The sequence below is a fragment of the Galleria mellonella genome, unplaced genomic scaffold, assembly GCF_026898425.1.
Source record: "Galleria mellonella isolate WM207_F2 unplaced genomic scaffold, CSIRO_AGI_GalMel_v1 utg173, whole genome shotgun sequence".
Lineage (NCBI taxonomy): Eukaryota > Metazoa > Arthropoda > Insecta > Lepidoptera > Pyralidae > Galleria > Galleria mellonella.
In genome coordinates, this window is record NW_026442016.1 from 1,087,208 (window position 1) to 1,114,133 (window position 26,926).

The 26,926-nt window shown below is 33.0% G+C and overlaps 1 protein-coding gene across 2 annotated transcripts in view; it reads left to right on the plus strand.

The window, feature by feature from the left end:
• The first annotated feature begins 360 nt into the window (after nt 1–360).
• The window catches only part of LOC113515553 (uncharacterized), a 58,184-nt gene continuing 31,618 nt past the window's right edge, over nt 361–26,926 (plus strand). Inside the window, exon 1 of one of the 2 annotated variants that reach the window (XM_026899809.3) lies at nt 361–534. In XM_026899809.3, coding sequence (XP_026755610.1) covers nt 500–534 — 35 coding nt within the window. In that variant the 5' untranslated portion in view covers nt 361–499. Of the gene's footprint in view, nt 640–26,926 lie in introns of both variants that reach the window. The other variant, XM_026899808.3, reaches the window with a different exon arrangement.

A 26,926-nucleotide genomic window follows, 5' to 3' on the forward strand; every position in this document is an offset into this window, starting at 1 on the left:
TACATAAATTACTTAGACGTAGCCCTAAAATCGATGGAACCCGGCCGAGTTCTACACTGGCACAATAGCCATTAAATCTAGAATTACTAGCGACACTGACCGCATTTCGAATAGGCAACCGCAGCTTACAGCATCCAACTCGGGGAAATGCGCCTACTTTCTTTTCCATTGCATATAGCGGGCTGTAGCCAACAATCATTCACAACACAACATTCCGAATCGGCTTAAGTATCACCCAGCAAATATGTAACATCAACTTTATTGTCTCAGTAGTAGAGCATCAACTGTATCGCCGCTTGTTTATTTAAGCTGTATCCACACTGCGCACCATCCCGTTTATTTTTCCGTGGCGAGATGGGTAGAGCTCTTTGGCTCGGTTACTCGGTTAGTCGTTCGCGAGTAGCGACGCGGATGGAACGTGCCGTGAAGTGTACTAACTCGACTAGACGTTTGGTGTTATATTTGTATTTGGAACATGTGCTGTGCTTGACTCCAGAAAATGACCACCGGTGAAATTTGCTGCAATAACAAATGGTATGCGTTTATCGAAGCGCGTAGCTGAGAGGGTGCGATGCACTTGCGTGCGCTGCTCTCGCTCTCGCTTGAACGGACTGCCGGCATGAAGGGTCAACCGGTTTGGTGAGATCACTTCACGATCTGCACTTAACTAGAATAGAAAGCCCTACCACTTTTCTATTGGGCGTTAAGTCTATAGATTCTAAAATAAAACTGCCCTTTTTGTCGATTTATGTTCTCGTCAATGCTTATATATTTTTGGCTTTAAATTGTAGATTGATACTTAAAAAGAGTACGTTGATTGATTTATTTTTAAAATGCTTATTATCTTATAATTATTATGGTAGTATAGTAAAGTATCGTAGTCATGGCTTCTCTCTTGCTTATATACAGCTTTTAAATGTCCTCAGAATATCTTATATAAGTGATGTTTGCTAGCATTATATCACAGTTTGCGATCTCCACGGAACTTCGATACTTTTAATGTAGTCGTTAACATGAAATATAATTGGTTTTACGTATAATATATTATATGAATGCAAACTTATCTCAGGAGACAGTCTTAATGTGAAATTGATTCAACTTTCACTACGCAGAAAGATAATCTAGAATAAATTATTTTACCGAGCCACTATATGAAAATATTTAATATAATATTAAAAAAGTGTATACGAAGATCGACCTACTTAAAATCAAATTCTTATATAAATAAATTAGAATTCATGCACCTATTTTGTAAATTTTAAAATATTTATAAAATAAGTCGCTCTTGCAATACTCAAGATGCTGATATTAAAGCTTTATCATACCAAGTTTGTAAATAGAAGAAGAATTGTGCCAACACTGAGGTCATTACATGACTTAATTATTAGGTATTCTATTTTAACATGCACCTTAGTGAGATCTTAGTTTACTTAGATGAATCTAAAACTCAAACTACGTAATTTATATGCTCCAAGTAAAATGAATTATAACAGTGAAATGTATTATATTTATTACACTAAAAAAGATTATTGATTTACTGGATCCCATAGACTACTCCATAGATAATACAAAATCCGTGTTCTTTTATTTAAAACAAAAAGAATTACAACTTCAGAAAATGTATTCAAAACAGTGTACTGTAATCTATTACTTCTTTATCTTATCATGTCTTCGGCATTTCTAATTTGTTTCTGTGATAATGTCCCGTGATAGAGTGATGATAGAGTCCCGCTACAAAGCGGCGTTTAACTAATTCAGAAGCTACAGCTGTTGAAAAACATTATATATATTTTGTAGCACAGTTTTTTTTTTGTTTTGTTGGGTGAAAATGGTATAGTTACCCCGCCTGCGCTGACGGAATACGCTGGCGGAGTACCAGTGAAAGGTGATAGATGAGAATGAAAACAGGCCAGTTAGCCCATCATGATGAATTCATCAGGAATTAGCCATGATAGTTTCCAGGGAGAACCGTGAGGAGGTCGACCTAGTTGGATATATTGCTAGCAATGGGATTCTCAGTCTCCATTACTAACAATCCCTTTCCCTCTTTTGTAGCTCAGTTATAAAGCATAATCAAGATACAAATACTAAATCAGTACTTAAAAAACAATTGCTAAAACACAAAGATTGAATTTAATTAGTTTTGCTCTTTTACTGTCACTGGAAATCATAAACCACGATCTCTTCTCATCTTATTGCTCAGTAATTGTAATTACTTGCGTTGAGAACTTTAAAGCCAATTAATATAACTGAATGAACACAAGGAGTCATCAAAAAATGCACGAGAATACTAGCAAAAGTGGCTTCTATTTTTCTGGTCCTTTACTGACTGTAGAAGAAAAGTCATTTGGGCGTATGAATTACAATGTAACAGGGTTCTGTAGTCGTATTAAGAAGTTCAAATTGGTTCAAAAAAAGCTTCAATTGAATTTATTAGTATATTATTTAAGACAAACTTGTCAAACATTACAGTATATACCACTAGCGATCCGACCCGGCTTCTCACGAGTTTCTAAAATTATTTTACACCCTATGTTAGTACCTAATAATGTAGCTTACTGTAGTTGAAGGAAATTTTAAACTCGGTTGAGTACTTTTTGAGTATTACACGCAGACAAACAATCAAATGTTCCTTTTTTATAATATTAATATAGAAAAGAATATAAGATCGGTTTCCTGTAAATAAGCTTTATGTTCAAGTCGTAATCACATGGAATATTGAACTGCAGTTACTCAATCTATGCTTGGAATGGATGTCAAATGTTATTAGTATACAATTTGATGCTTATTCGATATTATTTCTATTTCAACCCTATTATACTACGTCAAAAGACAACCTGCACATTAAATTTAGTTTTTTAAGATACATTATTTTAAACTTTTTTATATTTTGAGATTAAAAAAGAAAGTGATATAACTTAAAACAACTGTAAAATTTATGATTCCGTGACATTAACAGCCGAACATAAAATTTTTAATGATTATTATTTAGTGACAGACAAAAGCCGAAAAAAGAGATCGTGTCTAAAGTTTAACATCTATTCTGTACTAGCTTTTACTTTTGACTTTGTCTACGTAACCGAGATGTATTAATTGGCCAAGATAAAAAATAGCCTACATCCTTCTGCATACCGTATAGTACGTATGTTGTATACAAAATTTTATAATTTTTGGTTAAACCATTAAGGTAAATTAAGGTAATAAACAAACAAACTCGCTTTCACATTTAATATATTAACAGTAAATGTGTCTTTATTTATACGATCCTTTTTTAATAATCTAATGGTGCTCATACTTATTGATTCATATCGCCATCAGGACATAAGTCAAAATGAGCAACGCACGATGTAATGAAACGACCCAATACGAGTAATCTATTAATGGGCACTCCCTCTGATTAGTATTTCTCGGGTCTTTGATGTGACGAATTTCACCGCAGTAACAACTTAATTAAAGACCCTTCCAAACCACAAACGTAATAATTATATAATACCGCATTTGAAATGCAATAATTATGTTTTCAAATTATTAAAGTTCACGCTGTAGCTATAAATATCCATAAAGTCATTAAGTTTAATTTTGCTTGAAAACTGGTGTGGCTAATGAGGACTTGCGTACTGGGCATCCATTGGTTTTGTTCATCAGTAAGGAAATACAAATGAGTGGTAGAAGTATAATGATCGACATTATAAATTCATCATATTGTTATAAAAAAAAGACTTATCTTGAGGGAAACAATAGTTTTCATTCATTCCTCAGTCCACAATTGCATGTTCGCTTTTCATTGATCATAAACATGATTAGAGCAAGGATAATAATACACCCTTTTTGAAAAAATATAACACTATTTTTGTAGTGTTGGAATCCTAAGCTACCTTGTCTTGCCAAGATTTCTTGGAAGAAAGCAGTTCGCTTTTGCAGTATCTTCGCTCACTAAAATCCACAATCTGATTCCACTCTTAGATACAGGAATAATGTTTTTTTTTTCTCTGTCCTGATTCTATAAATTAAGAAGCAAGAATTTAAGTTTTTCACTTATGTATTATTATATATTATTAAGTTATAGAATAACCTATAAATACTTCTCAATCTCTTACAAATTAGGTATTTTAAGAAGTAAGCCTTTAGAAAAGTGTGTCAATAGATATCTGTTTCCCCTTAAGGTTTAAGGTTTAATCTAGAATCCAAGTAGTCAAAACTATCAAATATCAAAATACAATTAGAACAATAACTAACATATTTTAATTAAAAACTACTCAAATCTGCAATTATCTTACACATATTTCAAAGTACATTTTGAATAAACGAACCTTAACTCGTGAATATTACCTTCGTTTAAATAAATAACCAATCTATACAAATTTAATAACTGTCGATTAGTTTGTACAGTTAAACGCTAATAAAAACTATTACGTTATATAATAATGACAGTTACGAAAACTCTCAAAACTCGTTTCAAAAAAATTATTCATAAAATATCAACATTAACATTCTCACGGACTTTAACATAAAAGATCATTTCTTATATCTCATGACCTCATTATATCTATAGGCTACAGTAAAGTACATCATCATAATCATTAAAACAGCCTTTAACTGTCCACTGCTGAACATAAGCCTGCCCATAAGGGGAGTTTTGCCAGTAGTTGCCACGCTTGACTGACAATTTGGCAACCGCACTTCGACTTTTAAAAATGTTTTATTAAAGTACATATCTTGCATTAACAAATTATATTCTTTAACAAATAAAAATCGATTTTAATTTAAGAATATTTTGTGTAAGATATACGTACTATCCTGAAACTTTATAAATGTATGGACTATGATCGTCATCTATACAAAACGTCTTGATAATCGCCGATTTAAAAATGACGTATCATAAGTGCCTGTAATGAGTCTGTATGATAAATGGTATAGTTATAATAGTTATAATCATTTGATAATAGATACTTCCAATACATGATAAATAATGATACAAATCCGTATATATCTACACGATAGCGCGATAATCGATCTAAATCTATTATTACTCCTACCAGATAGAACTGTATGTTGGTAAATCTTTAGTTAAAGTGAAAACGTATGTATTTATACTGCCTAGCCTCATTTCAAGGCCCATCCTAAATACACAAAGAACATCGAAACTATAGGTAAACTGTACACGGAATTGTTACTCCAAATAAAACTGTAAGATTACAACAATAAAAGATAAGTTTGAATTCGCGATAATAAAAACGTGTAATACCAAAGTTAACTAAAAAAAGTTTGAAATTAAATTATAAAACAAGACGTAACAAAGTCGCCAAACAACGCCATTAAAGTAAAAAAAAATCGAAAATGTTTAATAGTATAAACATCGTTTATATTGTGGTTATGTAGCTTATAGTATTGCATTAAAATCTATCAAACCTTTTACAAACTATGCCAAATCTCCAGACATGTTTTCATACATTCACGTTGAAAACAATATTATATTTGGTGTTTGTATAAAAATAATTAATTCGTCTTACGTAAAACCCTGTAGTTTTATCTAACTGTCAGAGCGTTAAGTAGATTCCATTAAGAGCCTAAACAAACACTCTTGGGAAATGTGTTACCATCAATAGCGGATTGCCCTTACAATTGCGCTACCGTTCCGTGTTGTGGATAATTCATCTTTTCGGGCCGACCTTGTGTGTAAGTGCCTTTTATATTATAGTAGCCATTTTTACTATGATACTATACTAATAATATAAAATAGATATAAAAATATTTACGAATACCACGGATTGTCCTTCAGTTTAAATATAGAATAAAACACCATATGCTCTTACTCAATTAGTTGCTACATCCATCAATCTTGCACCACATTCATATACTGCTCGGCGGTTTCGGGTACCTATCCTTGGCCTCCTCGGAGTTTTCCCAATTAGAACGATTTATGTTCCCTTGAAACACCCACATATATATATAACTACTTACAGTCATCTATTATTAATCTTAATCAAACCATCGTTTTCCGGGGGGAAAGGGATTGTTAGTAATGGAGACTGAGAATCCCATTGCTAGCCATATACCCAACCAGGTAGATTTCCTTGCGGTTCTCCCTGGAAACTATCGTGGTTAATTCCTGATGAATTCATTATGATGGGCTAACTGACCTGTTTTCATTCTCATCTATCACCCTTCACTTGTGCTCCGCCAGTGTATCTTGTTAGCGCAGGCGGGGTTACCATACCATTTTCACTCATAAAAAAAAATTCTTTTCTATGTAAATTTATAAAATTATATTTTTCATTACAGCAAACAATACAATGTAAAAAGACTTATCCAATTCATAAAAAACAATACCTGTAGCAGTTTTCTTAATCTTAATTGTATCCTTATAATATAATGAAAAGAAGGAAATCCCTAAATAAGACCTTATTTATGAAATGAAATGAAGTTTATTTGCTAGAAACATGGTAACGGTAAGTTAGTATTCCTATTAATGAGAGACACGTGCCGTAGTTGTCAAGGGATATTATTGTTGAAATTAAATATTTCTTATTAATAAATCAACTACTTATTATTGAAGATTTAAAAATATTTCTAAAAAGTATTATGTGTATCTATTTTTTTCCACTGGACAAAACTCTGTAATGACACGAGTGTTTGTTTCAGGAATAATTATAGACATAGCTAATTATATATCTAAATTAAAGATAATATTTATCTCAGTATCAGAGAACATATTTATTTTTAATTCACTTATTAATCAAGATAATATTTTAAGAGCTTAAATATTAATTTAGAGAATTGCGTAACTTTCGCTTTAACTTGTGACGAATGTCAGAAATGAAAAATAAACTTTGAATTATTCTTTTATCTATACTTTAACTTTGATAATAAAGGCTTAAAAGATTAAAAGAGTCTGATGTAAGTTCATTTTTACTTTAAGAGACCGTATTTCCTGAAAACTCATCGTATTATTGTGTCTTTATATTTTATCAAGATTAGAAAAGGCTGAATAATAGAACATACAGATCCCATGAGATAGGTATGTATCTTGTTGAAAACATTCTTAGAGAGACATAAAATATCCGACCGAACGTTCATTGTTATTGCCACTCTCTTTTCTGATGTTATTTGTATCCGAACATAGGCATAGTAAACGAATAGGAAACGAAATAGTCAATTCATACATGTATTAGCTGATATTTTCCACCGATTTCTAGAAGTAAGGAGGTTTCAAATCAGTTTTTGTTTTTGTTTGTTAGCTCATAACCCCGTCAGTTGTAAACCGATTTTTTTTTATCTGAAAGGATATGCTTACAGATTGGTCCCATGGAGACTTTATAAAAATCAGTTCAGTAGTTTAATTTTTAAATCTAAATAGTGCTACAATTGAAGTCGGTTTTTTGTATAATAATTATATATATATATATTATGTATATAAAATTTCCAACCCCAATATATAGTTACACAAACAACGAATCGCAGAAAATCAACGAAATCAATTTCAACTACACAATTTACCAAATCCAAAAAAGAAAATGTCTGTAAATTTAATTTATTCTTTATTATAGATATAAAAAATAAATGGTTCATTGAAATTATTAATGTAATTTCACGTTTATAAATATTCAACTATCTAGAACCGGGGGAAAAGGGATTGTTAGTAATAGGGTCAAATAGCCCTGTTACTAGCAATATACCCTATCAGATCGACCTCCACGTGGTTCCCCCTGGAAATCATCGTGTTTAATTCTAGTTGAATTCGTCAGGTTGGGCTAACTGACCCGCTTTCATCCACATCTATCATCTCTCACTGGTGCCCCGCCAATGTATACCAATAGCGCACGCGGGGTTACCATACCATTATCACCCATTAAAAAAAACTATCTAGAACCTGTACTTATAAATACGAGTAGATAGGTATAGTTCGTTTTGGTGTTTATCTTGACAGGCATAATATCTTATCATTATAAGTCAATACAGCTCCATCATAATTATAAACACATTGCATTTCTAATTTTAACATTTCTCTAAAACCAATTTTTATAATTATACGAAAGTATAATTTAGGTTTTGGGCACAAAAATATTATTTCAAAATTACGTGTTTGATCGGTCATAACTTTTAAATTACTTAATTTAGCATATAGTAATAACATACATATACATACATATCTGTCACGCCTGTCTCCCATTAGGGTAGGCAGAAACAATGGAACGCCAAATGCTTCGATTCAAACAAACCTCTTTCGCTTCTTCCACATTCATCAATCTTGTCATACACGCTCGTCGGTTACGGGTACTTTTAATGATTGAAGTTTTACATTTTACTTTCATCTCTTTCTTAATAAACTCAAAATCAAATTAAAAGTTTTTTATTCTGTAGGCTTCATAATAATATTGTCTATGTCCAGTATAGTGGACGTCTTGCGGCTGAGATGACGATGATGGCCCTTCTTCAGCACGTCGCCTATTTGGTCGACATACGTCCGTCTAGGGCGGCCCCTACCGACATCTCCATTCATTCTTGCTCGATAAATCTCTTTCGTAATTCTTCTTTCATCCATCCTCTCCAAATGACCAAACCAACGCAACATTCCTTTTTCAATTTTTGTCACTACATCGTCTTTCAGTCCACACTTCTCTCTAACCACACTGTTTCTTACTCTATCTTTTAAAGTAATACCACACATACTTCTCAAAGCTCTCATCTGTACAGCATTTATCTTACTTTCATGCTTCTTCTGCCATACCCACGATTCGCTTCCATACATGAGTGTTGGTGTCAGTACTCCTTGAATTATAGCAAGGCGAGCTTTGCTCGATACATTTTTACTTGACATAATCGAGAGCAGTGCACCGTTAACACTGTTTCCCGCTTTTACTCTCCTCTCAATATCTCTGTCACACTTCCCATCCCTCGTAAACAAAGAACCTAAATATAGAAACTCACTCACTTGCTCCACTTTTTCATCTCCTATCATAATCTGGCATGCCGTTAAACTTTCATTCCTCTCAAAAACCATTACCTTCGTCTTCTTCGCATTTATTTTCATACCTTTTCTTGCATACGCTTCATTCATTATAGTCACCATTTGTTGTAATTCATACTCCGACGATGCAAAAAGTACTTGGTCGTCGGCGTATAAAAGAGTCTTAAACAGAGACTCATTCATCCTGAATCCACAATTAGATCCTTTCAAATCGGTCAAGCAACTGTCCATAAATAGGTTGAACAGCCAAGGAGACGCTACACAGCCCTGTCTAACACCGCGTTCAATGCCAAACCAGTCTGTATAGACTCCATTTATTCTGACACAGGCATTTGAATCCTTATATAAAGATTTGAATGCCCGTATCAAATGGTTGCTCACCCCATACATTGCCAGTGTTGACCACAGTTCATTCCTCTCCACTCTATCATAAGCCTTTTCAAGGTCAATGAAGGCGCAGAAAACCTTCTGATGTTGAGCTAAGGTTTTCTCTGTTATGCACCTTAAGGAAAAGACTTGATCCGTACATCCCATACCCTTTCGAAACCCTGCTTGCACATCCCAAATTTTACTTTCCGTCTCATTCATCACTCTTTTAATCAAAATCCTAGCATACAATTTGCCTACAACACTAAGAAGGCTTATTCCGCGGAAATTTTTGCACTCCTGCTGTGACCCGCTGCCTTTATATAGTGGCACAATAACAGCTTTGCTCCAGTCACCTGGAATACAACCGGACCGCCAACATTTATTGAACAGCAGACACAGAAGGTTTACAATGATTTCTCCACCTTCTTTAAGCATTTCGGCAGATATTCTATCGAATCCCGCTGCTTTACCAAATTTCATAATCTTCATTGCATTCATTACTTCATCCATACTTATATCACTTTCACTGTCAACTTCTTCGTCCATTATTTCATTTTCAACATTCTTTCTTTCACTTCCACGTTCAAATAAACTTTCAAAATATCTCTTCCAATGATCTAAGACTTCCTTTTGTTCCGTGATAACATTACCATCCATATCCCTTATCACGCCCATTTTCGGATCTCTCTTTTTACCTCTAGCTGTTCGAACTAAATGCCAGAAAAGCTTTTGATTAGCTCGAAAATTTCTAGAGAATTTCCTTTCATACTCATCCTTACATTCCTCTTTCTTTTTGCTTACTAATTCTTTAACTTTCTTTTTCATTACATCATACTTCTCTTTTGCAATTTTTTCAATGTCACTTACATTACCTTGCATTCTCTTATTAGCTCTGGTAGCTAACAAATCCATCCATGCCTTTTTCTTTAGAGCCACCATTTCTTTCACTTCGCCATCCCACCATACATTCATTCTCATCTTAACATCCTTCCTCTTACTTACACCACAAACTTGAGTAGCTATATCAAAGATTCCGCATTTAAATTCCTTCCAAAATTCTTCTATCTCATAGTTATCTTTCTTCAGTAGCTCTCTAAATCTTTCATTCAATCTTTCTTGATACTGATTTCGAACCTGTTCTTCTGTCAGTCTCTCTACTCTTACTCTTTCTATTTCTGACATACGAACACGTGGACGATGTCGCCATTTATTGAATAAGCCACCTATTCTCGATATCACCAAAAAGTGATCGGTTCCGACATTCGTACCACGATAGACTCTTGTATCCTTCACTTTCGCTCTTAATCGTTCATCCACAACTACAAAATCAATCATACTTCTCTCAGTTTGACTTTGCCATGTATACATATGAATCAGTTTGTGACTAAACAAAGTATTAGTCACCACCAGATTTCTCTCCAGGCATACTTCTAATAAACTTTCACCATTTTCATTCACTCTTTTATCTCCAAACATTCCTAAATTCCTTTCATATCCATCGCGACGGATTCCCACCCAGCCATTAAAATCACCTATCAAAATAATTCTTTCATTCTCCTTACATTTAGTCATAATCTCTCTTACACTATCCCAGAAATCCTCTCTGACCTTTGGTGGCTTGGACATATCTGGGGCATAAGCGCAAAGAAGAAAAATACGGGTCAAACCAACTTTCAGTCGTATCCAGAGGAGTCTAGGACTTACAAATTCAAATTCTTTAACAGATGCATTCATTCTCTCTGACAAAATAACTCCCACTCCTTGGCTGCTTCTTTCAGAGTCATTAACTCCAGACCAGTACCCAGTATATCGGTCATAAGTAGTAATAGAGCAGCCTTTCTTTTTTGTTTCACTTACTCCTAATACATCAATTCTTCTTTCACTCATCATCTCACATACTTCGTCTATTTTACTATCCATACCTCCACAAACATTCATCGTTGCAATTTGGCATTCCTTTGCCCTCTTTTTGCCATTTGGGGAAACAGGGGAGACATGACGTGACCCGTGGCATAACGCATCGCCGTCGATGAGAAATTTGTCCCCCCCAGATACGATGGGACTGCCTGAGTTGCACTCAGGGACGGATTCTCCGGCAGTGCCGGTACCCTCCTGGGGTAGTTGCGTTTTAATTTCTCTTATATTATATAGTAATAACACTTATATAGTAATAACACTTTATTTTAACTATTATATTATTTTAACTATTATATTATTATATAGTAATAACACTTTATTTTAACTACCTTTGTAAAACACAAACAAACATATATATGATTCTATATGGATTTTAACCTTTTGAGGCATAGTTTTAAATAAAATTTGATTTTTGATAATGCATATTTATTCTTTGCTTTATTTTCTCTTAAAGATGAGGAGTGATAATATCAAATCAAATTTATTCCTTGCTTTATTTTCTCTTAAAGATAAGGAGTGATAATATTAAATCAAACACTAACATACCCGTGACTTCATCCACAAAACAGGCATACATTTAGTGAATAAAATGTATACCCATATATCAATAGGTATTACTTAACTATAAGTTAAAGCATTAAAACCCACTTGATGTCAAACAATCTTACTTTCACGTTATTAATTACATTAAGGATTACTTTCTTTTCACAATTTAACAAGAATAATAACCGTAAAATGTGGTAATTTAACTAAATCATAACAGAAGTACATGACAAGTACAAAAATATCGTACCGTCTTGTTAATTAAACTGTAATAGCACCGTTAAAATCAGACCAACGACTGTAGTACGGTTAACCAATTTAGCAGAGTTCAAGTAACGGTTCAAACATGTATCGGATGTATATGACGCATTGATCTCGAGAGCTAATTGTGTAAATATTTACTTGCTCTATTGCCCCGACCGAGTTACTGATCAACGAAAGTGGTGAATGTTTTGCTGAAATAACGCGTAACATAAGGATGCTGTGTACAATATTTACGATGATCAATACATTTTTATAAAATATACCTATTGGTTCGTTTAGTTTTCATAGCTAGTAACAGTCTTTATTATGTAAATTGTAATTGTTTAATTTTAAGTTTCCTTACAAAATATGCGAGATTGAATTGAAATTAAGAACATCCATTCGAAGGAATATTCTAGCAACACATTTTTTCCCGCGGCTTAACATTGGTCAATATTTTATAACTTCATATACTAGCTTGATAGCTGATAACGCTGTATTTTTTTTTGATGAGAGAAAATGGTATGGTAATGGCCTGCGCTAACGGGATACGCTGGCGGAACACCAGTGAGGGGTGATAGATGAGAATGAAAACAGGCCAGTTGGCCCATTATGATGAATTCATCAGGAATTAACCATGATAGTTTCCAGGGGGAACCGCGAGTAGGTCAACCTGGTTGGGTATATTGCTAGCAATGGGATTCTCAGTCTCCATTACTAACAATCCCTTTCCCCCCCAATAACGCTGTATTAGAATGACAGTCTTAAAATTTTATATTCCTATATATTTATTTGAGAAAATATTTCTTCAGGGAAATCTTAAGATTCACTAGCAAAAAAACTCTTAAAAAAATGCTAAATATTTTCGATTTACTTTTTTTTATTTAATTAGCATGCATAAATACATTAAAAAAAAACTGGATTTTTTTAGTACCACTTAAACCTCTTGGGCTTGTGTGTGTGTGTGTGTGTGTGTGTTAATAAAATAAGTTTACAGCTTCCAAATAGTCCTAACATTAATTAAATTTTATAAGGATATAATAATGAACCGAATCGAATAAAAAAAAAATATCTTGGATCTTGAATCCTTGACCGATCGAAAACCAGCAGCCAGATCTCAACAGTAAAACGAATTTAATAATCCCGATAACGTTTTTATCGCGCGACTGCATCACAATGTGTTAATTTATGATCACATTTTACCACGCAATAAAACAACGCATCTAAAAATTCAGCACACGAATAGTGAATAAATAAATAATTCTAATCCTAAAACTGGGCCATCACATTTTGCTTGCCTTTTTACCATTCTAGTGATATTGAATTTACTCTAACACCTGGTACATAGAGCTTTCTGAATGCGAAAGGAGCACTTTCCGTTGAATGCGACACTTCGACCGATCAAATTTTTTTTTATACAACTTAGAATGGCAAACAAGCTGACAGCCCACTTGATGGAAAGTGGTAACCGTCGCCTATAGACATGAGTAGTACCATGGACATAATAGAGTATACTCTTTCGCCCATGATACCCCTCATGCGTTGCCATTCCTGAGGACTCAAGTATTATTCCTCTGTACCCAGTAAATTTACGCCATATCCCATTCTTCAAACCGAAACACAGCCATGCAAACACAACTGCTTCAGGGTTGAAATACGAATGGGACAGAGGTACTCAAGCAATCGACTTTTGTACAAAGTCTCCCTCTGGTAAAATAATATTCTAGTCTAATATCTATTCTATTCGAAAGGTAAACTATTTTATTATGCCCATAAATAAAAATATTTTAAATATTCTCATGCATACAATATATAATGTTATGCAAGATAAAGATGTTATTATTTACTTAATTTATCACTTGTTTCTATCACTTCAGAAACTGTTAGATAAAATTAAAATGTATTTAAATATTTGATGTTTGTAATATTTCTTAAGATAGACTCTTATACTTTGTTTTCCGTCTGTCTTTCAAGATAGTCAAAATCTTTTTCGTCTAGAAAAAACTAAAAATAATAATCCTTGTGCTATATATTAGAGGTCGGCGTGATAATTACATATGTTATGTACATGGTACTGCTCATGTCTATAGGCGACGGTTACCACTTTTCATCAGGTGGGCCGTCAGCTTGTTTGCCATTCTAAGTCGTATAAAGAAAAAAAAAATATTACTTTTCTATTCATTTCTATTTGCAGGCCCTTCAATATTTACTTTTTGGATAAACATAAAAAGTGCCAAGTACTAAAAATATTATATAAAAATGTATGAAAAAGTTGCCTCTAATCAAACCCTTTTATTTTAAACTAGCTTTTTTCTCGTTACTTTGTACACGTGGATTTCAAAAGTACGACGACGACGGGTCCTCTTACTCCCTCATGGTGGCGAGTAAGGTTGGGGTCTCGGGGCGAACCCCATTACCCTGGCATTAAAAAATCTTCAATCCAAAAAAAAGATTTTTGAAAAATATTGTCATCTATTGGTTTTATTAAGATCACTCGAATTATTTTATATATATAAAATATATATCAACGTACAGCCGAAACCGTTAAGTCTAAAATCTTAGTTTTGCAAATAAGATCTTTACATAATATCGGTGTATGATACTAAAGTAATTTAGAAAATTCAATCCTTAACAGGGTAAACTTTCAAAACACGTGCATACGAAATACGCAAGTCGCGCCAATAACAAATAGATGTGAACCGTCAAACACCTGTTTCCATAGAGCAAATTAATACTACATACTCCACAAACAAGTACATGAAATGTCATTAACCATAATAGTCATTAGAGCAACAAGTCAGCAGGTCATCGAGCTGACTTATATAGGAGTCATAGGTTCAACAAATTGATGAAACAGCACGCAATATATTAATCAAAACATAGAGGGTACTTCCGGTTGTCCCAGAATCCATTTATTACAAAATAACACAAAAAAGAAACATGTATGTAATAATTAACTTCAGTGTTTCTCGTACTTAGACCGGTAAATGTTTTTTCATCTCATTGTTGAACGATGAACCTTAAACATTTTAGGGTTACGTACCTTAAAAGGAAAACCAGAACCCATATTATACATAGAAGCATTTTATTGTCCGTCTATCCATCTGTCAATTTTTTCTCTCAACGTGTCAATCTGTCAATTTTCCTCTCGTCTTTTTTCTCAGAAACGCATAAAGGTATTAAGCTAACAGTAATATGAAATTTAGCTAGAAGCAATATCGAACAGTACAAGGAAAAAAATCGAAAATGCATAAATTTTTTATATTTTTTTAATTATAATTACAAATGTACGGATCGAATGTTCCGAGTAGTTTAGTCGAGTCCGACTCTCACTTGACCGATTCTTAACAAATTTGTGCTATACCTAATTATAAGTCTTATTGCATCAAATAATAAGTCGATAGAATTATTTCTCGCAATCTCGAATGTTTCAAAATGTTATAACAATGTTTCAATATGTTCATTAATCTTTTCTTTTCAACTTATGTATATACTAATATTACTTAGATCATATAATAATTTAATAATTCGAAATGAGGCTGTCGAACCATTTTGTCGGTAGAGGATATAATAGTATTTCTTAATTATTCATTATATAATTTTAATTAAAAATCAGTGTAATTTCAAACATAGTTGCCAACCTATTTTACCAGAGGGAGACTTTGTACAAAAGTCTATTGCTTGGGTACCTTTGTCCCATTCGTGTTTCTATCGTGAAGCAGTTGTGTTTGAAGGGTGGGATATGGCGTGAATTTACTGGGTACGGAGGAATAACACCTGAGTCCTCAGGAATGGCAACGCATAGGGGGTATTATGGGCGAAACAGTATATTCTGTTATGTCCATGGTACTGCTCATGTCTATAGGCGACGGTTACCACTTTCCATCAGGTGGGCCGTCAGCTTGTTTGCCATTCTAAGTCGTATAAAAAAAAATAAAAAAACCTGCCTGCCAAGCGTGGCAGCTACGAACAAAATACTTCAATAGGGTGAGGCTATGTTCAACAGTGGACAATTAACAGCTGATATGGTATTATAGTATGGTAATTTCGGTCTATATACAGTTCCATTATTCATCTATACAAAATGGCAAGCAATAATAAAAAGCTACCTCACACAAAAGTGCAATGAACTTCTTTTTGTGCTAACCACAATCACGTTCCGGTTTTGTCTATCACCATATTTTTCTTCATCGAATACAAGTAAAACCAAGGCGGGCATTAAACCCTAAAATTAATTAAACTATTTATTTTCATGCCTTATGCTTCTCGAGATAATCAGAGAGAACTAAGTGAAAATTACTTTAATACTTTCATACAAATTTTCTATACAAAAAACACTCGAATTAACGATCCTAAATCGATTTAGATCTATAAAGTTTTATGCAGGAATTGTTTATAATTTGAATAATTACTAAATAATTATTTTTAGAAGATACATTTTTTTTATATTTTAAATAAGTTCAAATAAGGGATAAAAGTCGCCAACAAGTAATCACATCCGCTCACGAGTAGTCCTTATTTATTATTACATATGTATATTCCTTTTTAAAAGGCCGGCAGCACTCCTGCATCTAGTGTTACGAGTGCCTTTGAGCGGCAGTAATCACTTACCATCAGGTGAGCAGCATGCTCGTTTGCCCCCTGTGTTATAAAAAATAAATTATACCTAAATTCAAAAGTTTGTTACCTCTTAACCAATCTTCATGAAATTGGGTGTATACGCATTATTTATTCATAAACTACTTTTTAGCCCGGTCGCGCGGGCTTTGAACGCACAGGCAGTAATTTATAAATTTAAAAAGCGTATTTATGTTCAAATAAAATGAAAGATGACTTTAAAAGGAAAAGGGTACATCCCTACCTATTCTCTTTTTAAATGCACCATTAAAATTTCATCACCCCCGAGTTCAATGATCGCTCGGTCTGCATAGAAGCTAAGCTTGATGCTGTGAAAGTTGTTACAATCTATTAGTCTAGCTCAGTGATAGATCGTCTGTTATACCCGTGTTATTAATTATTACCTACGAACCTAGAATAAAGTAGTGCAGTTACATAAAGCTGTATGTTGCAATTATCTTTGCCTGTACCATTACTTTAAGAAACTACCCAGGAAACGTTTAATAGTGTCACGCGATGGTCGCTGCTTTATGTCAAACGAGATTTTATTTTCGGATAAGTTTGTTGTTATTTTATAACTGCTTTTTATTGCGTCGTGGACTACTAATGTATATAAACTTATTATGCTATTACTATAACTGTTGCGACTATGCTTGACAGATAAGTAGCCTTAAATATATTTATTCGTAGGTTCAACAAGATATTCCACTAATTAATGTTACCTTTTTTAACGGAAATTATCAAATAAAAAAATATTATTAATAATTAAATTATATTTCGGAAACATTGAATAAAAGTAGTTTTTTTTATGGGTGAAAATGGTATGGTAAACCCACCCCGCCTGCGCTAACGGAATACGCTGGCAGAGCACCAGTGAAGGGTGATAGATGAGAATAAAAACAGGCCAGTTAGCCCATCATGATGAATTCATCAGGAATTAACCATGATAGTTTCTAGGGAGAACCGCGAGGAGGTCGACCTGGTTGGGTATATTGCTAGCAATGGGATTCTCAGTCTCCATTACTAACAATCCCTTTCCCCCCGATTGAAAGTAGTTAAATAACTCATAGAAATATCAAATCAATTCACCCACTCCTTGTTTCCCACGGCTTTGCAGTTTACCTAATCTAACAATTCTAGTACTAAGTGAAAATATAACCTACTTATATCCCGAGTTATAATCACATTCGTTCAGCCTAAACGGCTGCTAATCATGACAAAGATCCGACTTTTTTTTAAATACAATTGTCTTTATTGTAGATCATATGTCAGGTTAAGGTATTACAACAGTTAAGCAGTATCTACATATTCTTCTACATAAGCATAGAATATAATTATATAAAGTAATTGTGAATCATTATTTAAAATAATAGATACCAAACAAATTAAATAACATGCAAACAATCTGACGGCCCACCTGATGTAAAGCGGTAACCGTCGCCTACAGACATGAGCATTACCATGGATATATATATATATAACATTTATTTATTATATATATATATATATATATATATATATATATATATATATATATATATATATAAGTAAATTTTAGTAGGATAGAGCAGGATATAATTTTGGTAAATCAATTACAACTAAGAAAATCTATTCTAATTCTTCTCTTATTTATATTGTGCATTTAATTCTCATACCGTGCCTTATAGTCATCAATTAAATTGCATGTCTAATTGTATATCTTAAAGTAAAATCAGAGAAAATAACCTTATATTCGCGTGCAAAAGCTCGGCAAAGTACATTTATACCCTTGCAAAACTAGCGCCCCTGAACTTCGCGATGGATTTAAATAAAGAGCTCATTAAAGCTATTAACTCAATAATTTATTGTTAAATTAACTGAATACTACAGTTTACTTTCTTAGGAACCAACTTTGACTTAGGAACCAACTATCATAATGACGCAGCAAAAGAGTTGACAAAGTACAGCAAATTTTTTTGCCATAATCTTATCCCATATCATCATCATATCAGCCATTAACTGCCCTCTGCCATAGGCCTCCCCCTTTGGGGTTTTGTCAGTAGTTGCCACGCTTAACAAGTGGGTTGGCAACTATATACAAAATTAGAGAACTAAACAAACAAGAAATTAACTTCTTATTAATTTAGTTCTATTAAAATCATACTGCAGATAGTAGAACTAAAAAAGAGCGTTTTGTTCCACTGCCTATAGTGTGATAGAACTAAATCGTAGAACCATACGGATATAATCCTAAATTTTATTTACAATAGTGTAATGAACAATTAAGATCCTTTTTAAAAGGCCGGCAGCACACCTGCACTGCCGTTGGTGTTGTGGGTGGCGGCGGTAGTCACTTACCATCAGGTGAGCTCGTTTGCCCCCTGTGTTGTAAAAAGAAAGGAAGAGATGGCCTATTCTATACTGGGACCACACGGCCTCATTCTGTGTATCAACATTAAAACAATGTTTTGTAAATAACAAATATAAATAATAAACTCAAAACTACGAAATGAATGTTGTGCTAACTTACATTATAAAATTCGTTTAATTTTTTAATAGTGATTTACGTGATATTAGAAAATTTGCAATACTTTAGAACTAGGGCCCACAGTTAACATAATTCTGTTAAAATTATTAAAATATTTTTTAAAATTTGGTTTTTAAAAATTACACATTATTTTCGAAATTGATATAGAATGTATATAAAAAAGCAAATGCTGTCTCTATATTTGAAATATTTAGGTTAGTGCAAAGTATGTTTATAAAAATCATGAGTTCAAACGTCAGTTTTATATCTGAATAAACTATAAATGGAATCTGGGGCATCTTATTTTAATTTGTGACCCCGTTCATAGAGACAGCTTCTGGATATTTCATCTGAGAATTCTCTTTGGGATTCTCAAATGTTGTAAACTGCGAATTATGCTCGTAAAATAACAGAATACGAGTACACTCGTTTCTAATGTATATTTATAATAAAGCCTTTAATATTTATAATGAATGCAAAGTGTTATGACTCTGTAATACATTCATTTATTTATAATAAATGGAAATATAAACCAATTAAAAACAACTGACGTTTTGTTTCTTATTTTGCTCCACAAGTTAAATGCAATTAACATTGCCAAAATGATTAACTATTTTTAAAAATTTAACGCCAGTGTCTCTCGGAATTATGTAAGAATACTAACGATACTCATATGTGTAATGATAAATCTGTTCAGACATTTGTAAGTTACTAGCTTCTACCAACGACTTTGTCCACGTGACCTGAAATGTTTACTAATCGGGATAAAAAGTAGCTCCTATCCTTCATAATCCCATATATTACATGTATGCCAAATTTCATAGCAGTCGACTAAGCCATTAAGACACTATAAGGTAATAAACAAACAAACTCACTTTCAGATTTATAATATTTAAATAGTGGATTAATTAAACTCACATACATACACACATGGACCCTGAAAACATTACACGCCTTTTTTGTACAGTTGTGTACAATATTAATAACTTTTTTTTTATGGATATGATAATGGAATGGTTACCCCACCCGCGCTATTGGTATACACCGGTGGGGCACCAGTGAAGAATGATAGGTGAGGATGAAGCAGGTTAGTTAGCCCATCGTTACGAATTCAACAAGAATTGTTCACGATGGTTTCCAGGGGGAACCACATGGAGGTCGACCTGATAGGGCATATTGCTAACAATGGGGCTGTCAAACTCCATTGCTAACAACTCCTTTCCCCCCTAATAACTGTTATTGCTTGATAGAAACTATGTATTAGTAAATATCCTCATTATAATCATACACCTACTCCTATTTGTACGTTAATAAAGTTTTAATAACTTTCAACGTTTCTTTGTTTCGAGCCCCCGGCTCAAAGGCCGCGTCGCCAACAGCCACGGTCCTGACCTTCAACGGAGTCAGGTCACGGCTTTCACGCAAAACGGCTAATTTGAAAAGAAGCTCAATCTAAACTATTCCTTTAGCACGCTATGCTGTACCGCTACACAAAACGTCGCACAATGCGGAACACGATAAACAAGTCAAGACTACATTATGGTTGTATTAGCAATTCTAGCCACACGGGGAAAATCGAAAGTTGCATGTTTATGAAACCCCAAAATAAACACATTATAAGGACAAATTCATAACATCAAATGAGTGTTAAAGTAATAGCTACTTATCTATCTATACTTACTAAGTTTTCCGACAGAGGTCGCCCTAAAATTCTAAAATTCTTTTTACACAAATCTTAATTGAACAAACAAGAACAAGAAGTCCTAAACGATAGTTCTCAAGTATTGCGCTTTCAACAAATAGCGTTTAATTTGTAAAATCGTCAATATCATTTCAAAGTTGGCAAAGATGTAAGCTAAAATCACCGAACCTACATAATTATGCCAAATTTCAGTTCAATCAAACGCCAAATCACAAATTTTAATTAAAAAAACTTACATAAAAAAGCAGAGGAAAGCTTATAAAAATTTGTCATTTTTTTTTTTTATTCATTTTGCGCTTTACGCCTTTTTCTTTTTGAAATCGCATAAAAAAGTAAATTAACCAACATATTCATAATTAAATGTGGACTTTCATTTTGCTCGGCACTGACTTTGGTTACAATATATGTTATATATATACATATTTGGCAACGATTTATCGTTGAGCAGGTGCTCTTACTGTTTGGTATGCGAAAAAAGAACGTGAAACAGGTCGCCGGTAACACATCTGCCTGAGTTGAGTAGTCGCCAATTGTTATTTACAACAATATCAAGTTTTTTATACAGTAAACACTGTAATTACGCGGCAGTATCCACTAATACTTTTCGGACATGTGCCATTATGGTACTTGTTAAACTAGCCAAAAAATGTTACCTCGTATTATACATATGTAGAGACATAGATATGCATATTATTGTATTCCTGACGTGTTTCATCATCATCATCATCATTATCTGTTCACTACTGTATATAGGCCTTCTCCATAGACTGCCATAAGGAACAGTCCTTAGCCATCTGCATCCCACTGACTCCCTGCAACGGATTTGAAGTCGCCACTCCATTTAGTGAAACGTACTAGTTTGTTTCAACAGAAATTAATAAATATTTTCTTCAAATTATTATAGAAACTCTTTAAATGCAATTAATATTAAATCGACATATTCAATCAATGAAAAGATTTTTTATCTGTACTGCTATTAGACATCAACAGACTGTTTTATTGTCAGATCAAGACTGCATATTATAATATATATTCATATGTGTAGTTGTAAGCGAATTTCTTAAAATGGCACATTTTTGTTTATTTAATACTTAGAAAATTGTTATATATTGAAATTAACTTTTAACCTTTTGGCAAGTTTAGAAGACTATATCTTCTAATACACTCACCCAGAAAATTATCAATACAATAACATATATAAAAAAGAATAATATAAATATGGCATAAATAATTTAAATATTTATATCACTATAATAAATGGTAGCTGCAGTTGTGACAAAATAAGTGTAGTACTAATACGGGAGTAAACTTAATCGACTGCAAGAATCACCATAATCAATGCAAAATTACCAAAGATATAGCGCAAGACACACACAAAAACCCGTCCAATTAAAAATTCCTGAAGTCGTTCAAATAAGTATAAAGTCGTCCGTGTTTAGGTAATCGACTAGGCACTTTATATGTAAATGCGTTTAAAAATCTTTAGGTCTAAAAACAACTTAATAAAAAAAAATTTTTTTTGGTTCAGCAAACAGCAATCGATACAGGTCCATACCTAAAATATAAATGTGAGGATATTAAATTACTTCAGTTTGTTTTATAACAAAATCAAGAGCCGATCTTTGAGTCGACTCGAAAATAGAAAGTATTATTCACTATAGGTATGTAAGGATATATGAAGACGATTTAAGAATACAAAGTATTACTACTCCCTTTGGTACCAAAAAACGTATTATACATACATATAAAATATTATACTGGTAGTAATACGAACTCTAATTTCAAGACAATTGAACTGCCTTATTAATTCATATTACAAACGCCATAGGCCAACCAGTCAGCGGTCTCGTGACATTTGATAGTCTTCAACCCGTATTATCATTATTCCTTATTATGAGGGCAATTAAGGGACAAAGCATAATACGCCAGTGTGAAAGATTTTTTTTTTCTTTTTTCGTCAATAAGAAGAGGATTTTACTATTAGCAAATGTATTACTCAGTAAACGTTATTTGATCCCCTATCGCTACCTACCGGCTACATTTTTTATTGAGAATCTATGTCTCAATTTGCAGCATAGAATACTTTTCATTAAATTCGATTGAGCGGAAAATAACGTAAATTTCGGAAATTAACGTAAACATGTGTGACACGACACACATGCACGAAGTAACATGAGATTTTAATACATTAAGATTAAGTGATCTAACCAAATAGGTATAGTTTAATAAGTTTATAGAATGAGACTTTTCCCAATAGTAGGTTGCTTATGAGTTATTAAGGTAAGATAGGTAGTCATGTAAATAATGTAAAACATCAACTCTGTACTCGTAAATGTTTCGCCACCATTTACTAGTTCTTATTTCGAGCTACAAACTGTTTTGCTAATAATAAGACATGCAATGAAAACTTTTATATTAAAGTCAGCAATAATCATTTCGCATAAGCAGCTGAAGATATTTCACCTATTTTGAACCTTACTGGCTTATCGTATAGAAATCATGAGCATTCTGCAACTTTTCTGGTTGCTCATATCTGATAAACAACAAATTTTGTTACTTAATTCATTTCCGTCTCATATTTAATAGTTATATATGTGCATAATATGAATGAGTGTATCGGGTGATTGTAAAACTCACCCAGTTGATAAAATACTAAAAAAAATCTAAACATCAAAGTGTAATTTGCTTCTACCAGTGACTTCGAATATATTTACTGACCAGGAGAAAATGTAGCCTAAATCCTTCTTTATCCCATACAGTACGTGTACACCAAATTTCATAGTGATTAGTCAAGCCGTTAAGACGCTATAAGATAATAAACAAACAAACAAACTCACTTTCATATTCATAATTTTAGAAAGGATTAGTAAAGTAAAACCGCATATCGTGATCAATTAAGGTCCGCTTAAAATTATACAAATTATTCTTAATTCAAATTTTGCCTCACAAAAAAAAACAATTACTTATATTCTGACAGAATGAGTTTGGCCCAACAGTGAAGTTAGCAACATAAAAAGATTTAGCAAAATCGGTTTAGAATGACAATGATATCACGTACAAAATTTAATGTAGACGATTCCAAGAACCTCCTTCTCATACTAATTTCGTGATAAATGTGTTTATAACATTGTACCCCGCATTTGCTTTCTTTTCAATTCTCAAAAATAACGTAATCGAACGTAAGACATTCAAATCTGAGTGTGTCGACTTAATTTATACTTATTTAATTTAAAGAACTTTATGTAAAGATACTTTGTGTAGACTAGATTTCTTGATACCATAGTATCGTGAGCGCTCTGTAATTTATTAGGTAGTGGGACGATAATAAGGCCCAATCACGACAACTGTGGCCCTGAGCGAAATTGTTGATTGCGGAATGAGTAAGCTTTCTGCTGTATTAATGATTTGTCAAGTCTCGTGTTTTGCTCGTGACGTAGCAAGACCTTCGCGCCGACGTGAACGAGATGAGCCTACTCATAATATTTGTAATCTTACTGTTTTATATAATAACAGAAAATATTTTCCTTAATAACTCTCTTCTAATTAATTCTGCAACTAACTCTTCACAACCTATAACTTTTGTGTGAATTAAGATTAAAAGCATTATAATACTGGTCTGTAATTAGGTAGTCAGAGAAATTTGTCAGTTGTTGCAATTGCGGTGAACATAACTCTCGACATACCCGCCCACATTTCGCCGAGCAAACCAACTGGTTTTACTTTAATTATTTCAAAGATATGTTTAATTTATTTCTGAAACAACAATAGGCTCATAGATTCTGATATGTTTGTCAAAATATGAACAATCCAGAATACATTCAATTTCATAGCAACAAACAGAAAACTGCTTTTGACTACCCAACTAAAAATTAAGTTTTTTTTAATGTTTGAAAATGGAATGGTAACACCGCCTACGCTATCGATATATGCTGGTGGGGCAGCAGTGAGGGATGATAAGTGAGGATAAAAGCAAGTCAGTTAATTCATGATAACGAATTCCACAATAATTAATCACAATGATTTGCAGGGAGCCACGTTTAAGTCTAATTGATAGAAAATATTGCTAGCAATGGAACTGTTAAATCCCTTACTAACAACCCCATCCTCTCTAGGAATTTTAGTTGTGAACGTATATATCTATTTTATAATCTTTTCAACAAATTCTGGATGTAGGTATATACATATGTAAGCACACAATTTAATATTTTCGAGGAAAAGCAGTCTCATCCCTAATATAGGTTTTTACAAGCCCAAAAAATGTGATCCATCCACTTTCTTGTATTATTACAATTGTCTTTTCTTTCTATTCTGGATTAATATGTAAAATACTTATTTTTTCTAATTGAAGTGAACAAAAGTCGCTGAATACAGCTAGTTAGCTTGTTAAAATATAAAATGTATGAACTAACAACCTCGAATGAATTAAGTATGAGCGACCGAGACCCTGCACTTATAAGACTTCCAAAGTCTATAATGAGCAGCGATATCTAGACGAGTGTTTGACGTGTATTAACGAGCCGAACAGGTTTTTATTGGATTTTTTATTTATTGTGTGGCTTCGATAAATAGCTTTTTTTATGTTTGACTATGTTCATTATCAATTTATATCGGAAGCGACCGGTTACTGAACTAAATATCCCGTTATTGTAATTACATAACCAATTAATTCGTAAAGTAAAAAGAAATATTTAACTGGCAGAATCTAAATGCTATAGGAAGAGAACAACTGGTAAAAAATAGCTGAAAGTAACATATCGCGGAATGTGACGTAATACGAAGACAGCTTTATGTGACCGTAAAAAAAACTAAAGAAAAAAGATTTTTTTATATCATACAATGTATGTATCTATTAGAATAATGTCTAGTGAATAAATAAGAAAATAACTGAAAATCTGAATAGGAATAGTCGTCAACTTTTCCTACTGTTTTATTATCTTTCCACTTCACACGTTTTATTTATATTATTCAAGCTGACTCGCCAATATATCCTCCTAATACAGTCGGCTGAGTTTTTCTTCCCGCCCGCCTCTACGCCGATTCTTATTCCCTCACGTCAATTTATGTGATTCCGATACGTATTTGCTTGCCCGTCTACTGACTTTGAGTTTTGTGGTATATTTTTATTTATTCAACGTGGCAAAATCGTATGTGTTTAATAGAGGAATGCTTTAGTAAAAGACAAGTTAATTGGACGGCGTTTTATTTGTGAAACAGTAGAAACATGAGCGACGAGAACGAAAAGTTGTCATTAGACAATTCGATTTTTATATTTTTCTATATTTAAAAAGAGCTACCCTCTTTTATGCGATTTTTTTTAAATGATCACACATAATATTAAATCATAATTAAAAGTAATATACATACTAAAACTGCATATTGTCAACATTATATTCAGTCAGATCCTCATCAACGCGATCCACCTTATCACCACGATGAACCAGCTGACCTGCCTTCGTTCTTTATACTCCTACGCCCCCGCTATGGTAAATCACGGCGTTTCTTTTTAAAGGATGATAATGGAATTGTAATCTCGCCTGCACTAAAGGTATACACTGACTGGGCACCATGAGGAATGATAGATGAGAATGAAAAGTAAGGTCAGTTAGCCCATCGTGATGAATACACCTGGAATTCAGCACGATGGTTTATGTTATTATAACATGTCTGCCTGTTTGACTTTAACAGCTAAACTTATTAATTTAATAGTCTCTTGAGAATTGCACTAATTCAATTGAAATATTAATCGAACATTATTAATATTGAATATTCAATATTAATTCTGTACTAATGTTTGATGTCACTTCAAAATCCAATTTAATTTTAATTAAACACGATTTCAGTTTCGACGCCTATGTTAATATTATTTTAAAATATTTAATTATGCTTCGTGAATACTTATATATAAGTGTATACTCGTATATAATAATATACTTAAACAGTACAAACATATATGGACTCAAACCTCTCAGAACACATCACACTTCTAGGCTTTTCATATGTCAGTTCGAATCTTTTATCCGCCATTGCACATAATAAATACGCTACACTATATTTGAACTTA